Source organism: Podarcis raffonei, chromosome 16, assembly GCF_027172205.1.
Source record: "Podarcis raffonei isolate rPodRaf1 chromosome 16, rPodRaf1.pri, whole genome shotgun sequence".
In the NCBI taxonomy this organism is placed as follows: Eukaryota; Metazoa; Chordata; class Lepidosauria; order Squamata; family Lacertidae; genus Podarcis; species Podarcis raffonei.
Window position 1 is genome coordinate 3,952,469 of NC_070617.1, and position 17,000 is coordinate 3,969,468.

At 46.2% G+C, this 17,000-nt stretch overlaps 1 protein-coding gene across 2 annotated transcripts in view; it reads right to left on the reverse strand.

The window, feature by feature from the left end:
* Window positions 1-17,000, reverse strand: part of SEMA6C (semaphorin 6C) — a 129,092-nt gene that overhangs the window by 52,925 nt on the left and 59,167 nt on the right. For both annotated transcript variants that reach the window (XM_053370126.1, XM_053370127.1), the window contains exons 2-3: window positions 1,106-1,284; window positions 286-400 (exon numbers count right to left, since the gene is read on the reverse strand). In XM_053370126.1, coding sequence (XP_053226101.1) covers window positions 286-400; window positions 1,106-1,205 — 215 coding nt within the window. In that variant the 5' untranslated portion in view covers window positions 1,206-1,284. The remainder of the gene's footprint in view (window positions 1-285; window positions 401-1,105; window positions 1,285-17,000) is intronic.

Here is a 17,000-nt window from a genome sequence, read left to right on the forward strand (position 1 = left end):
ATGTTTGGAAAATAATGAAATAAGATGGTGTATTTAATTTTATTTTTATGTTTTTAAGGTTTGATGTTATGTGATTAATAACTTTTTCTGTTGAGCGATAGCAAAGCGGGTGAGAAGAGAAGCAAACCAGAAACACAAGTCTTGGAGGTGAGGGAGGGAGGAATATATAGTAACCGTTAAGGATTTGAGATGTATGTAATGAATGAAAGATGAATAAAATTAAATTAAAAAAGGAAACGCAAACAAAATGGCCGCCAACACCACCTTCCCTGCTCCGTCACTTACCGCGCGGCAATGAAAAGGGTTTGGTTGAGTCTCAGCATACTCTGGAAATCCAGGCCTAGCTGGGCAGTGTCATTGTCCCCTGCGAGGCCACGGAAAACAGGATACTGGGATGTTCCTGGTGGGTTGGGAGAGAAAGAATGCCCTATTAGAAAAGAAAAGGCCTCCTTCTACAGGAAAAGCCAGTTCTCCCCTCTGCCCTCCATTCTCTCCAGTCGACGGAGGATGGGGGAAGCAACACCTGTTGAATACCTGTCTGCCTGTTAGAAAGAATGCTTCCCTCCTTAGGAGACGCCCCTTCAAACAGAGCCGATTGTTTTCCCACCCTCCATCCCTCCGGTCAAGGGAGGATGGGGGAAGCAACACCTGTTGAATACCTGTCCGCCTGTTAGAAAGACTGCTACCTTCTTCCTTCCTTAGGAGACGCACCTTCAAACGGAGCTGATTGTTTTCCCACCCTCCAATCCCTCCGGGCAAGGGCGGATGGGGGAAGCAACACCTGTTGAATACCTGTCTGCCTGCTAGAAAGACTGCTTCCTTCCTTAAGTGATGCACCTTCAAACAGAGCCAATTGTTTTCCCACCCTCCAATCCCTCTGGTCAAAGGAGGATGGGGGAAGCAACACCTGTTGAATACCTGTCTGCCTGTTAGAAAGACTGCTTCCTTCTTCCTTCCTTAGGAGACACACCTTCAAACAGAGCCGATTGGTTTCCCACCCTCCAATCCCTCTGGGCAAGGGAGGGTGGGGGAAGCAACACCTGTTGAATACCTGCCTGCCCTGGTTTCACCATGCAAATAGTTTGAAAGCAGGCTGCAGACTCACCTGCCCCGCCGACGGTGCTGAGCGGAGTCAAATCCTTAGGGAAGGAAGTCGCAGACGCCAGGAAGAATAAAAGGGCAGGCTGGAGGAAGGGAAGGATCATTCTCAGAACTTTCCCGGGAGGAGAGGAGAAGCGAGGGAGGCAGGTCCTAGGAGCGAAACATACTTCCCTTTGGCAGGCCCTGGAAGACAGCAGGAAAGAGGAGGGTTAATAATAATAATAATAATAATAATAATAATAATAATAATTTTTATTTATAACCCGCCCTCCCCAGCCAAGACCAGGTTCAGGGCGGCTAACACCCGATATAAAAACCAATTGATTGAAATACAACTTAAAAACAAGATTAAAACACAACATTAAAACATTAAAATAAAACCTGATTTCAATGGAAACTCAAATCAAAAACTTTTTGGGGGATGAAAACGTCAAGGCTTCACCAAGGCTAACTATCCAAACTGGCCAGAAAAAAGCCAGGGAAGTCCCCAAATAGAAGTTCCATCACAGGAGGAGAAAGGAAAGGGTTCCAAAATCTGTTTTCTTTTTCAAAAATCCCCCTCCCCATTTATTTTGGAGGAATGAGTTATCTATACTTAAAAACAAAAACCATTGCAACCTCCCACCCCAAATTTCACCAATAGTTCCCACACCAAATTCAACAGAGATTTTTTTGTAGCTTTAAAATCTGGTTGGTTTTTTTTTAAAAAAATCTATTATTTCCCTATTTCGGAGGAACAACTGCTATTTGCATTTTTAAGAACAACTGCAGGGTAGACTGGTCTTCAGCCCAAATGGTCCCCGCACCAAATTTAGTGGAGATACTTCTTTTTCTAAAGTTTTAGTGCATTTTTTAAAACACAAAACACTTTTTTTTTGCATATTTACACATTTTTTAAAACACATTGCACATACTTTTGTAAACCAAGAAATTTTTAATAAAAAATTGGGGGGGGGAGGGAGAGATATAGCAGCGAGAGAGTTTCCTATCTCCTTTCTTTTCTTCTAATTTCTCTCTTGTTATTAGACTTTGTAGATTTGTCCGTTCTTTTTATTTTATCATGGAAAATTTCAAAAAAAAAACCTGTATTCCCAGCAAAAAAATAAAATAAAAGGCGTGTATGTCAGGCAAAAATTCATGCAGACATGTGCGTATTAGGAGAGATTTGCGGATATATTTTCACGAGGATTAAAAAATCCACAACTTTCCCAAAGTGATGTATGATTGCTAATAGGTGGAATGAATGAATGAATTTTATTATTTCGGTCACAGACCAGTTCCAGCCCACATACAATATCAAGGAAGTCATAAAACACGATAGGGATCCATTTGAATTTGTTATTAGGTATAACAGGGACAATACAGTTATAGCAACAGTTAAAAATATATATAAATTAAAACTTAGCTAATAGGAGGAACAGCCCAAAAGTCAGAAATTAGGTGGAAACAATTGGATAAAATAAGTTGAGACATTGATATATCGGCCCATTCCTTTCCAACTGCAGTCAAGCTGTGGGAAGGTAAATGAACTCTGTGCATGCTCAGATGCACCCAACACACTTGCTGGAGCAGAGCTGAAAAACTGAAACAGCTTTTTGGGGGCAGGGAGGATGAACCCACAGTTTTTTGGGGGGCAGCTGCAGCTGCAATTGAGCCCCCTAAAATTTTCCTGCGGACCCGGAAAGAAAGGCGGGTGCAAAGTCTGCTAAGAGAGCCTCAATGCTCGCAGAACCAAACGCTATAAATATCTAAGGCGCAGGATGCCCCCTATTCGTTTAGTGAATTAACAGTGTGTACAATTAGTCTATTTCTGAATGTGCGGCCACGAATCGGCGTAGGACAGCTGGCGTCCTGGATTGGATTACAGTGGAAATCCCCTTCCCCAGATCAGATGGAAACAAGCTCCACCCCCCCAAAAAAAATATTTTGGGGAAATGGGGACAACATCCCAGAGCCCTAGAGGTCAGATTGTGTGGGGCAGGCTAGAATCCAGCAAGGATCAATTAAGGCTCGGAGCGACACTCTCTTTTAAGTTCCCTCAACTTTTCTTATATACATTGTATGTATATAAATAGTTATTTCCTTAAACAAACAAGGCAATTGCAAATCAGCGCCTTCAACACATAAGAAACAGGTGTAAATTGGCATTCCCTATTGCTAATATTGCCGGGGATGCGGGTGGCACTGTGGGTTAAACCACAGAGCCTAGGACTTGCCGATCAGAAGGTCGGTGATTCGAATCCCCACAACAGGGTGAGCTCCCATTGCTCGGTCCCTGCTCCTGCCCAGCTAGCAGTTCGAAAGCATGCCAGTGCAAGTAGATAAATAGGTACCACTCCGGCGGGAAGGTAAACGGCGTTTCCGTGCACTGCTCTGGTTCACCAGAAGCGGCTTAGTCATGCTGGCCACATGACCCGGAAGCTGTACGCCGGCTCCCTCAGCCAGTAAAGCGAGATGAGCGCTGCAACCCCAGAGGCGGCCACGACTGGACCTAATGGTCAGGGGTCCCTTTACCTTTACCTATTGCTATTATGCTATGCTATGATTTTCCCAGTAGTGATGGATGGAAGTGAGAGCTGGACCATAAAGAAGGCTGATCGCCGAAGAATGGATGCTTTTGAATTATGGTGCTGGAGGAGACTCTGGAGAGTCCCATGGACTGCAAGAAGATCAAACCTCTCCATTCTGAAGGAAATCAGCCCTGAGTGCTCACTGGAAGGACAGATCCTGAAGCTGAGGCTCCAAGACTTTGGCCACCTCATGAGAAGAGAAGACTCCCTGGAAAAGACCCCGATGTTGGGAAAGATGGAGGGCGCAAGGAGAAGGGGACGACAGAGGACGAGATGGTGGGACAGTGTTCTCAAGGCTACCAGCATGAGTTTGTCCAGCTTTTTGGGGGCAGGGTATAAATAATAAAATTAATAATAAAATTGTTGTTGTTTGAGAATAGGATGTTCCTATTTTCATTGGAGAAACGTTGGATGATATGTAATAATAATAATAATAATAATAATAATAATAATAATAATAATAATACAGCCATCAGTTTTTCAGAGTATAATTCCTCTCCCAAGTTATCGCTCATTTTTTTTGTAAAGACTACAATGCACAGGCCATTGGCAGAGAAAACAAACAAGCTCTTATTCTCCGCTGCTACCAGTACTAAATAATTGGCAACTGTGGCATGGACGGTGCTCTTATTACATACAGGCCTTGCGCTAAATAATTAGCATTTATAGTATTTATGAAGCTCTCGTTACTTGCAGCTCCCAGCTCTATAACAACAAATCAGCACATTTATCGTATTTATGGAGCGCTGTTTCTGTACAGCTCCTAGCACAGAGTAATAATGGGCACGTCTAGCATTTAAACTCTTTTTGCTTCCCTCTCCAAGCGCTTAATAATTGGTTAGCTTTTATGAAGCAGTGATTATTACAGCAATTACAGGCTGCTTGATAGCCTGCGCCTCTCCGAGAGGTTTGCAGACCATAAGATAATTATTTTTAAAAAGTCGAAGTGGAAATCAACAAATCAAAGTAACAGAATTGTGTAAAACCCGCAATAAAACCAGCAGCGATGACTATAAAAATCAAATCACATTTCCTACATGGGGATTTCACTTTCCGGACAAACCTATAATGAAACGAAGGAAAAGCATCAGCTAAATATTCAGTTCACTGGGTTCGATACCAGCAGAGTGAGAAGCACAGAATTATCTAGGATTTATTACAGCGCAGGCTGAAATTCACAGGATCGGATGAAGTTTCTTACTGGTGCCAAACTGTTAAGACTTCATCCAAAAAGGTTCTACTCAGAGTAGGACTCTTAGACTCCATTTCAAGCAATCTGTCCTCATCTTTTCTTAGCTGCCCAGTTCTACGCTGTAAGCTCCTTGAGGGCAGAGACTTTCCGCACCAGCCCTGATGAAGAGCGGTCGAGCACCGCCACAAATTCCCGTATTTTTCTGTGTATAAGACTAGTCCCCACCAAAAAAAAAATATGTCGAAAATTAGGGGGCTTCTTATACATAGATAGCGTATTTAAGATTTTCTTAAACCTGAGTCCCCCAAAACAAGGGGCGCTCTTATACACGGGGGCGTCTTATAAATGGAAAAGTACAGTAATTCAGAATTTTAAAAGGAGTTGTCTCTTAAGGCTTTTCTCTCTCTCTCTCTCTCTACTTTCCAGCTCTTCTTCTTCTTCTTCTTTGGCGAGCCCTCGTAGCCGAGTAAGATTGTCTTCCACAAACACAATTTTAACAATGAGTCCGTAAGTGACTGTGGAGGCCAATTCTGGATCCACATGTCCTTCCACAGTGGGGACATTAGTATCCGGGCGGGAGTTGATCCTGGTGTGGATTTGCCAAGCGTGCCTTCCTCTTAGCACGTTTTTCTCTTGCGTCCTGAGTTCGAGTGTCTTCAAAACCCATGACACCTTTGGTAAAGGCTGTTCTCCAACTGGAGCGCTCGCAGGCCAGTGTTCCCCAGTTGTCAGTGTTTAAGCCACTTCTGCCCTATGGAGGAGGTGGGGTTGGGGGCTTCACGCCCCCTCCACGTGCGCGGGGGCTGGAATCCAGCCCCCGCGCGATTGGGGGGATTCCCGGCCGCGTCACCCCCTGCCTAGCCAATCGGCTGGCTCAGGGGGCGCGGCCTGCCCTATTTAAACCAGGACGCGGCCGGGGATCTCCCTCTTTGCCGCCCGCCAGCTGTTCCTGCTTTTCCGCCCTATAAGGTTTTCATTCCTTGACCTTGCTATGGACCTTGGTTGATCGCCGTTGAGGGGCCTGGTAGGAATTTTCCCACTTGGCAAATTGGCACCAGCTGCTTGGTTTTCGCCTAAAGTAAAAGGGACCCCTGACCGCTAAGTCCAGTCGTGGCCGACTCTGGGGTTGCGGCGCTCATCTCGCTTTATTGGCCAAGGGAGCCAGCGTACAGCTTCCGGGTCATGTGGCCAGCATGACTAAGCCGCTTCTGGCGAACCAGAGCAGCGCACGGAAACGCCGTTTACCTTCCCGCCGGAGTGGTACCTATTTATCTACTTGCACTTTGCGCTTTCAAACTGCTAGGTTGGAGCTGGGACCGAACAACGGGAGCTTACCCCGTCATGGGGATTCGAACTGTGACCTTCAGACCGGCAAGCCCTAGGCTCTGTGGTTTAACCCACAGCGCCACCCGCGTCCCTTTGGTTTTTGCCTACCTCGTAGCAAATCGTCACAACTTTCTGGGTATTGGCGGTTAGGCATTGGTATAGTTCTGTAGGTGGAAGAGGGGAGGTAGCGCCATCACCAGCCCCACATATTGAAGGGTAGTTCGATAAAGGATTCCGGGGTGTGTGGCCCTGTCCAAAGCCTGGGGAGGTGGGGGCCTAAGGTACGCCCCTTATCGGTGACCCTGGGGGAGTTCCTAGTGATGTGCATTAGCAGGACTCCCCCTACTGGTGGTTAACCCTTCCTGGACTTCAAGCAGACGGGCTGAAGTCAGATATACAGTGGTACCTGGGGTTACATACACTTCAGGTTACATATGCTTCAGGTTACTGACTCCGCTAACCCAGAAATAGTGCTTCAGGTTAAGAACTTTGCTTCAGGATTAGAACAGAAATCGCGCGGCAGTGACAGCCGGAGGCCCCATTAGCTAAAGTGGTGCTTCAGGTTAAGAACAGTTTCAGGTTAAGAACAGACCTCCACAACAAATTAAGTACTTAACCCGAGGTACCACTGTAGTCGGTTAGGACCAGTGCCTAAGCCAATACTGCTCATCACCTGTAACCAATAAAGTTGTGGCCTTATTTAGCCCATTAACCTTAATAATTGTGTCATGTGTCATTATTTCCACGGGGGGGGGGGGGGACTTGCCACACAATACTACATTTTTTAAGGTTTGACTTAAGACAGTCTTTGAAGCTCCAGCCCCGCTTAACCAGCACCCCCCTCTCTCCCCACATGTCCCTGTCTCTCTGGATCTCAAAGTCACAGAAGAATCGGTCACCGGCAGTCTGGTGACGTGAGAGGAAACTCTTGTGGGAACTGTCTGTCTCCTTTCTCGATGTCTACCTGGCGTAGTTTTGCTTCCTTGGGGAGCGCAGTCTCTCTCTGTGTGTGCGTGAGCCAGAGGCCCAGATGTTCCTGCAATTACTGCAGGGGAAAAGTTGCACAGAGAGAAAACGGGATGCGTGCCTTGCCGGCAGGACGGGACAACGAGATTCGATCCTGCTTCTCTGCAATACGGGGAGGTATTGTCTAAACAGTGCCTAGAATAGTCCTTTTTTAAAAAATTAAAGAGGGGTTGATTTCTTTTGTGGGCTGCAAGTTAGGCTGCATAAACACACACCATAAAGCACAGTCGTTCTTCTAAGGAATCTGGGAACTGTAGTTTTCCCCTCCCAGAGCTACAGTTCCAAGCACCCTTAACATACTATAGTTCTCAGGAGTCTTTGTGCTTTGAATGTAATGTGTGTATGCAGTCTTCTACTATGTCGTAATAGAGTAAAAAGTTGAAATTGTAATAAAAACTGACCACAGTGGATGCTCGGGTTGCGAACGTGATCCGTGCAGGATGCACGTTCGCAACCCGCAGGTTGCGATTTGGCGCTTCTGCGCATAGCACGATTTAGTGCTTCTGCGCATGCGCAACTGCTGAAACCTGGAAGTAACCTGTTCCCATACTTCTGGGTTTCGGCAGTCCATAACCCAAAAAAAACGCAACCTGAAGTGGCTGTAACCCGAGGTATGACTGTAATAACAATAATTTCAAATGATATATTGCCCTTTATCAAAAGATCTCAAGGCGGTGTACAACATTAGAAACATATTGCAAAGCATCAATGACAAAAATATAATAAAAACATAGCGAAAAGCATGCTGACAGGCAGCCTAGTCATGGTGAAAACTACCTCTTGGAAATTGAGCCTCCTAATTCAAAAGCAGTCTATCTCCATTTCGAATCCTAACCAAGCCTGAGCATTGTGGCTACTGCAACATTGTACGGCGGCCAATCCTAAAACCTTTATGGACTATATGGGGGGGGGGGGGAATGAACGAATTCCTATGCCCCACAAATAACCCAGAGATGCATTTTCAATGAAAAGACACATTCTACTCATGTAAAAACACACTGATTCCTGGACCGTTGGTGGGCCGGATTTAGAAGGCGATTGGGCCGGATCCGGCCCCCAGGCCTTAGTTTGCCTACCCATGGCCTAGAGCAGGGGTGCCAAACTCAAATTCATCGGGGGGCCGCATCAGCAGTTTGGTCACCCTCAAAGGGCCGGTTGTTCAGGCAGCCGTTGGATCTGTCACACCACAGGATGGCATGCGCTCAATATAAAAACAAGTAGAGGTTTCCTGAATGCATGTAAAGTGGAGGTTTCCTGTGTAGAACGGCCGGCGCCGCTAGAGGGCAGACGTTCTCTGGCTTGTAGGCTGCCGCGCATGCGCTGAAGAGGCGGCTTTCTTGTGTCAAAAAAAAAAAAAGTGAGAATCAAAGGTGAAGGCTGGCGGCCGGCGGCGGCTACACGGGCCATATGACGAGGTCTGGCGGGCCGGATTCGGCCCGCGGGCCTTGTGTTTGACACCCGTGGCCTAGAGGTTTGCAAGCCAAAGGCTGGTGGCTGCCTGATTGGTGGGTTTCCTGCGCCAGTGAGGGGGTGGACTAGATGTCATTGGGGAGCCCTTTCGGCTCAATGAGTTGAACCCAGGTGGCTTCAGCATTGCTGCAATAGTTCAAGCCCCACGGCAGTCACAGATCCATCCCAATTTCGCTTTACTGTTGCGTTGTTGTTTTTTTAAAAAAGGAATTTGCCTACCTCGAAAGGTCGTTGTGGAATAAGATCCACAAACGGAACGTGACGAGAAGGAAGACGAAGTGGATTTCCAACGCCCCGGGCAATGGGGCAGCCTGCCCAGATGGAGGGGCAAAGCGCCAGCCTTTATAAATAGCCCGTGGGTGGTGCACGTTTTAGCCATGCATGGCAATGAAAACAGCCGTGTGATATTTATGGAGGCAGAATCGCCTAGCCAGGGAGAGGGAGGAGAGATGGAAAGGCTCCGTGGGGAGAAAAACACTGGGTGGCCTTTGGAACGAAGAGGTGAAGCAACAGGAGTTTCGCACAAAACTGAGAAACACTGGACTTTTAATTTATTTTTAAAGGTCAAGTTCATAGTCCTCGTGGCAGAAGAAAACAGGTTGCTTTTATGAACAATAGTCGTAATTCTTTATTCTTTATACCCCGCTAGAGATGGAAAGGCCGGGGGGACGGACGGAGAAATTAGGGGGAAAACCAGTTTTCCCCCGTTTCCCCTCCAGAAAAAATGAAAAAAAAATAGTTTGATATAGTTTGAATATTCCACACACCTCCCCCCCCCCAATATTTTCCTGAAAAAAGTGGCTTTGGGGGAAAACAGGGTGGGGGGAACCTGCCCCCCCCCATTTTTCCATTCCCCCCCCCCCCAGGTTTTCCAGCACCCACACTTTGGAGCTCCCTGTGGCAACAGCTTGAAACGTTTTCATTAGGACCGGCCCATCTGAGCACGTAGAAGCTGCATGCCATTTACTCCCTTTTAACCAACTGCTGACTTTAATCATCTTTCGAATACTCTCAAATACCTGCTTTTAACTGTGTTTTATCAATCATTTTAATGTTCTGTTGTACATTAGTGTAAACTGTTTAGAAGCTCTCTTACCATCAAGCGGTTTATAATATATAATAACAAATTCAATTTAAAACACACACACACACAGACACACACACAGACAGACACACAGACAATCCTTTTCCTTTCAAACAGAGTTTGAGCCTTAGTGTAACATACTATTTAGTAACTGGATGTTGGTTCCTTCGGGGCCTGGCATGCAAAAAAATTGCCTTACGCTTTGCCCCGGCTGTCCTCAAGTAGAGATGAGAAGGCCTGGTAAAAGGCCGAAAAAATTGGGGGGGGGGAAACAGGTTTCCCCCCGTTTCCCCCAAAGCTGTATTTTCAGAAGTCCATGAGAAAAATGACGAAGAGGAAGAAGAAATGGAAAATGATAGCAGTAGTTCAGAAAATGAGATAGATAGAATAAACTGCATGTATATGTTGTGTCTTCTGTTTTCTTTTTAAAGCACTACTCAAAGGGTAGACCGTCTATGGAGCTTAAATATTGAGGTGGAACTTAACTTTATTTGCTGTTGGTGCTAAGGGGCAAATCTGATTATCATTTATCTTGATGATTTCTTGCTTCTTCTTCTTTTGTTGCTTTTGAGGGAAAGGGGGGTGGTTACCTGTTTTATTGCAAGCATAATAATAATAATAATAATAATAATAATAATAATAATAATAATAATTTATTTCTACCCCGTCCATCTGGCTAGGCTTCCCCAGCCACTCTAGGTGGCTTCCAACAAAATAATAAAATACAGTAATGCATCAAGCATTAAAAGCTTCCCTAAACAGGGCTGCCTTCAGGTGTCTTCTAAAAGTCTGGTAGTAGTTGTTCTCTTTGACATCTGGTGGGAGGGTGTTCCACAGGGCGGGCGCCACCACCGAGAAGGCCCTCTGCCTGGTTCCCTGTGACCATAACCCTAACCCTAATCCTAATACTTTTATATACACTGCGTTTCATGCAATTTGTAAAACTACTCCACAATTAACTTTTTTTCAATTTTTCAAAAATTTCCATTTCCCCCCTGGAAAAAAACAGGGGGGGGTTTCCCCCCTCCCCATGGCTTCAAAATTTCCAGAAATTTTGCATCTCTAACCCCACCCCTCTGGCTTGGTTTCCCCAGCCACTCTGAGTGGCTCTCAACAGAATATTAAAAACACAACAAAACACCATACATTAAAAACTTCCCTAAACAGGGTTCCTTCGGATGTCTTCTAAAAGTCAGACAGTTCTTTATTTCCTTGACATCTGACGGGAGGTGTGAACGAAATCATGTGACCTGAAACTGTTTTCATCCCTTTTCAGACATGCACTTTGCACAAAACCGAGAAACCCTCGCCTTTTTGATTCTAAAGAGCCATGTTCCTAGTCCTCATTTCGGAAGGCTGGCGTTAATCCCTTTTACAGAGGGAATAGTTTTGAGGCCGATTTGTTCCCCCCCACTTTTTAGACACGCATTTCTTTTAGGGATGCTTTTTGTTGTATGCTTTTCGGAGGAAGTGATTCACGAACGGAACAAACAAATATCGCATTTTTCGCTCTATAAGACGCACCAGACCACAAGATGCACCTAGTTTTTGGAGGAGGAAAACAAGAAAAAATATATTCTGAATCTCAGAAGCCAGAACAGCAAGAGGGATCGCTGCACAGTGAAAACAGCAATCCCTCTTGCTGATCTGGCTTCTGGGATAGCTGCGCAGCCTGCATTCGCTCCATAAGACGCACACACATTTCCCCTTATTTTTTAGGAGGGAAAAAGTGAGTCTTATGGAGCAAAAAATACGGTATTTTCCCCCACCCCCAGCAACCAACACCCAACGAACTCAGAGGAGACTCACTAAAAACATCTCCCCGAACACATTCATTCCCCAAACTCTTTCTCTCCCTCCCATATTCCATCACTCCAGGATGCCAGGAACTTGGGCAAACAAACCCCTGTCATCCCTCTCCATCGCTCCCCCCCGGCACACACTAGCAATCAACCATCTGAAATGAGTTTGCCAATGAACAGAACAGGCAGCCAAGCAACCTTATTTTGGCTTCCAGTTCACCCCTCCCTCCCACCTTGCAAACTCCACGCATCCTTTTCTCAGGGAGCCTGAAAATTAATTTCCACCAAGATCTCCTTCCTTGAAGTCTCCTTAATCCTTCGATGAGGCGCTCGCTCGCTGGGGTTGTCTGTGGGTTGTTGCAGAGGGTTATGGGTTTTTTTTGGGGGGGGAATATTACACACACATACACACACAAATATATATATATATATTCTCCCAAGACGCGGACGAGGTGAGAAGACTGTGATGTCGGATTATGTTTACACTTGTTAAACTGAACTTTCCAGCTGGTGTATAATTAGAATCCAAGAAGCGAGACGCCAGAGATAGAATTGGTTTAATAATAATTCTATATCGCGTATTTATATATCGTATAGGGAAGGAGGGGAGGATTCTGGGAGAGCACAGATACAGAAGGGATGGTGCACTTCTGCTCGGCAGGCCAAATCCGGCCCCCCGGGACCCTCGCAAGGCCACGCCTCTTTTTCACTTAAAATACAGTGGTATCTTTTGTTCTGAAACGGTTCTGGAAGTCCGTTCCAAAACCAAAGCGTTCCAAAGCCAAGGCGCACTTTCCCATAGAAAGTAATGCAAAACGGATTGATCTATTCCAGACTTTTAAAAAACAACCCCTAAAACAGCAATTTTGCATGAATTTCACTATCGAACGAGACCGTTGATCCATAAAATGAAAGCAATAGACAATGTACAGTGGTACCTCGGGTTACAGACGCTTCAGGTTACAGACCTTTCAGGTTACAGACTCCGCTAACCCAGAAATCGTACCTCGGGTTAAGAACTTTGCTTCAGGATGAGAACAGAAATCGTGCGGCAACAGCAGGAGGCCCCATTAGCTAAAGTGGTGCTTCAGGTTAAGAACAGTTTCAGCTTAAGAACGGACCTCCAGAACGAATTAAGTTCTTAACCCGAGGTACCACTGTACTGCAACAAAACAACACCACCACAAACTGGTTTATAAATATAAAACCAAATTTACTAGAATAATAACTGGAATAGACAATGTACAACTGTACCTTAACATCTTGTACATTTATCCACTCCATGTTTACAGTATCTCCGGGCTTTATTTTGCACATGGCACCTGAGTATGTTTGTTGCTTGAATGGTTACAAGTCTACCTCTATTCCAGTAGTGCTGTTTTGTTGCATTAGTGTTACTGTCACCACATTTGCTACTTTGTGTATATACCACAGTACTGCAGTCACACAACTGATCCATCAGTAGCTGAACTCGGTTCCACACAGCCACAAAAAAACAAAACAAAAAGAGACGCAAAAGCAAAAACGCAAAATAAATAGCAAAAACAGACAGACCTCAGTGTAACACTCAAAACGGAAGTGTGGCAACTCAAAACAGAGCAAGTTCGGCTTCCAAAATATGTTCGCAAACTGGAACACTTGCCGTATTTTTTGCTCTACAAGACTCACTTTTTCCCTCCTAAAAAGTAAGGGGAAATGTGTGCGCGTCTTATGGAGCGAATGCAGGCTGCGCAGCTATCCCAGAAGCCAGAACAGCAAGAAGGATTGCTGCTTTCACTGCGCAGCGATCCCTCTTGCTGTTCTGGCTTCTGAGATTCAGAAATTTTTTTTTCTTGTTTTCCTCCTCCAAAAAATAGGTGCGTCTTGTGGTCTAGTGCGTCTTATAGAGCGAAAAATACGGTATGTTTGCAAACCAGAACACTTACTTCTGGGTTTGCAATGTTTGGGCTCCAAGTTTTTTGAGTACCAAGGCTTTTGAGAACCAAGGTAACGCTGTATCAGAAATGTTAAGCTGACGCAAACTGGCATCACCAGCAAACCTTCTTTCTCTCTCTCTCTCTCTCTCTCTCTCTCTCTCTCTCTCTCTCTCTCTGTCTCCTAATTCTTCAATTAGCACAGGGGTGAAAAACTTGCACTGTGGCTCTAACTATCAGCTTGTGGGCGGCATTCGCATCCCTCTCTTCAAGGTGACTAAGCGTTGGCATTTCACGCCACACCAGATCAATTATATTATTATACAGAACAGGTGCGACCGACGCCTCCAACCGCGGTGGCCAGATTTGGCACGCGGGCATCTTCCCTCCCCCCCCGGCTCGTCAAGACCTCACTGATTTGGGCCGATGGGAGCGGCAAAACGAATGGGATTCAGGATGCGGCCTGGACTTGGCTGATGCCAGAATCCCGAAGTGAATCGGGTCAGGTGGAGACATCCTGGAGCGGCAGAGAAGTCGCTGGAAAAGCAGACCCCCCAGCAGGGCCGAATCCTGCACCCACCAGCTGCGAAGTGGAGGATTAAATCCTGCGGGTAGCTCCTTTGCAAGCTCCTTCCAGGGAGACAGTGTCTTCTCTCCCCAACCAGCCCCACTCCGGACTATATATTAAATATGGGTTTAAATCCCTAATTAAACATTAGCCCCCAACCCCTAATTGATTTGGGGGCTTGATCTGGGTCAGATGTTCCCCTGGAAGCGGGCCAATCTATGGTCCCCAGTCGGATAGAAATTATAGCCCTATCGGGATGGTGATGATTATCAATTTGTGATTGTTGTTGTTTAGTCGTTTAGTCGTGTCCGCCTCTTGGTGACCCCCTGGACCAGAGCACGCCAGGCACTCCTGTCTTCCACTGCCTCCCGCAGTTTGGTCAAACTCATGCTGGTAGCTTTGAGAACACTGTCCAACCATCTCGTCCTCTGTCATCCCCTTCTCCTTGCGCCCTCCATCTTTCCCAACATCAGGGTCTTTGCCAGGGAGTCTTCTCTTCTCATGAGGTGGCCAAAGTCTTGGAGCCTCAGCTTCAGGATCTGTCCTTCCAGTGAGCACTCAGGGCTGATTTCCTTCAGAATGGAGAGGTTGGATCTTCTTGCAGTCCATGGGACTCTCAAGAGTCTCCTCCAGCACCAGAATTCAAAAGCATCCATTCTTCGGCGATCAGCCTTCTTTATGGTCCAGCTCTCATTTCCATACATCACGACTGGGAAAACCAGAGCTTTATTACAAAAATCAATTTGTAATAAAGAATAACAATTTATTATTTGTCAACTTGAGTTCCCTAGGAAGAGGGGGTGGCTGTTTAACCACTCTGGGAATTGCATGCCCACCAACATTTCTCTGATGAAAATGGGGGGGGGTCCTATTCGATGATGATAATAATAATAATAATAATAATAATAATAATAATAATAATAATATTACCCCATCCATCTGACTAGGTTGCCCCAGCCCCTCTGGGTGGCTTCTAACATATATAAAAATATAAGAAAACATTTAAAAGCTTCCCTATACAAGGCTGCCTTGAGATGTCCTCTAAAGGTTGCATAGCTATCGATATTCCTGATCATCAGATCAATGACCTTCCACCTTCGTCAGCAAAGAAAAGGAAGAAACTGTGCGTGCAACACACACACACACACACACACACACACACACACACACACAACATGTGAGAATGAGCGATGACCACATGCACTCCTCGCTGCATCCCTCTGTGGCCCCTGGGTGGGCGAATGCGGCCCTCGCTATCCTCCCCACAATACACAGCGACCACTTCCTGTGGGAGGCATTTATTATTTCACCCCCTCCCTCCCGCTCCCTCCGCCAAGCCTTCCATTAATTAAAACTTGCTCCTCGCTGCGAAAAAGAAGAGAGAAAAGGAGGGGAGGGGAAGATGGAGAGATAATCGCAACGGAACAGATGGGAAGCAAGATGGTTCTGGAAGAGACGCCCGTCTAGCTTTCTACGGGGCGACAAAACACGGCCCAGCACCGACGCCTGAGTGGGGTGTGAGGTTTGAAGGACAAAATGCGAATTTGCAAGGGTCGGGGATCTCCTCATCGCCCCAGCAACTGCCTCTGCCTCTTCCTTCCGACCCAGATTGGTGTGGTGGAATTTGGATTTGGATTTGATATCCCGCTTTATCACTCCCCGAAGGAGTCTCAAAGCGGCTAACATTCTCCTTTCCCTTCCTCCCCCACAACAAACACTCTGTGAGGTGAGTGGGGCTGAGAGACTTCAGAGAAGTGTGACTGGCCCAAGGTCACCCAGCAGCTGCAGGTGGAGGAGCAGGGAAGCGAACCCGGTTCACCAGATTACGAGTCCACCGCTCTTAACCACTACACCACACTGGCCATCTTAGCAATTTATTTTGCTAAGTGTAGTATAATGGTTAGAGTGTCGGACCAGGACCTGAGAGACCAGGGTTCGAATCCCCATCCGGTCATAATAATAATAATACTAAATTTTATTTATATCCCGCTCTCCCCAGCCGAAGCCGGGCTCAGGGCGGCTAACAACAATAAAATAGTACAAAATTCTAAAATCATTCATTATAAAATTAATTCAAAACAAATTGATGGCAACCATTGGGCTAGAGATTCTGTGAAAATTACCAAAGGAGGGAGTCAGGCTGTGCCCTGACCAAAGGCCAGGCGGAACAGCTCTGTCTTGCAGGCCCTGCGGAAAGATGTCAAGTCTCGCAGGGCCCTAGTTTCTTGGGACAGAGCGTTCTGGGTGTGACCGTGGGCCATTCCCCACCTCTCTCCAGCCTAAACCTACCTCACAGGATTGTTGGTGAGGAGCTGTGTGTCCAATGAGGAGCCGGGTTCTAATTCTACCTCAGCCACGGAGATCACTGGGCTTGATATTGGGTCGTCGCTGCCTCTCAGCCTAAACCAACCTCACAGGGTCGTTGTGGTGAATTCAGCGAGGAGTGGGAAAAAGCAATATTCTGCATCATCTCCAGCTCCTTGGAGAAATAGATAGGATTGCAACATGGGGAAAACAATCCCCACGTTTCCCATCGGGGAAGAGAAACTGTTTGCATTGCCATGTGTTCTGGAGACTTCTGCGGCTGAATTTTATTTTTTTTGAGGGGAAACAAGAACCAGAAAAAGGGGAGGGGGAGAAGAAAACACAACAACAACAACAAACAGTGCAAAAAGGATAGACCTGTGTTATCGAGTGAGATACTGCTAACACGACAGTGCCTGGGAAAACCATCTGTCAGCATCAAATGCTTCGGAGCTATAAATACAACCGCAATCCAGGCGCTCGGCTCTGCGTTTTATCCCAGGATCTCGGTCTACAATAGGAGGATTCACACCCACAACATGATCACAGATGTGTCCGTGGCGAGGAAGGGAGAGAGTCTGGAGAGTTCTGGTGCAGAACCCAAAACCCCAGCCCTATGAGAGTTACAAGTTCCTAGAAACACA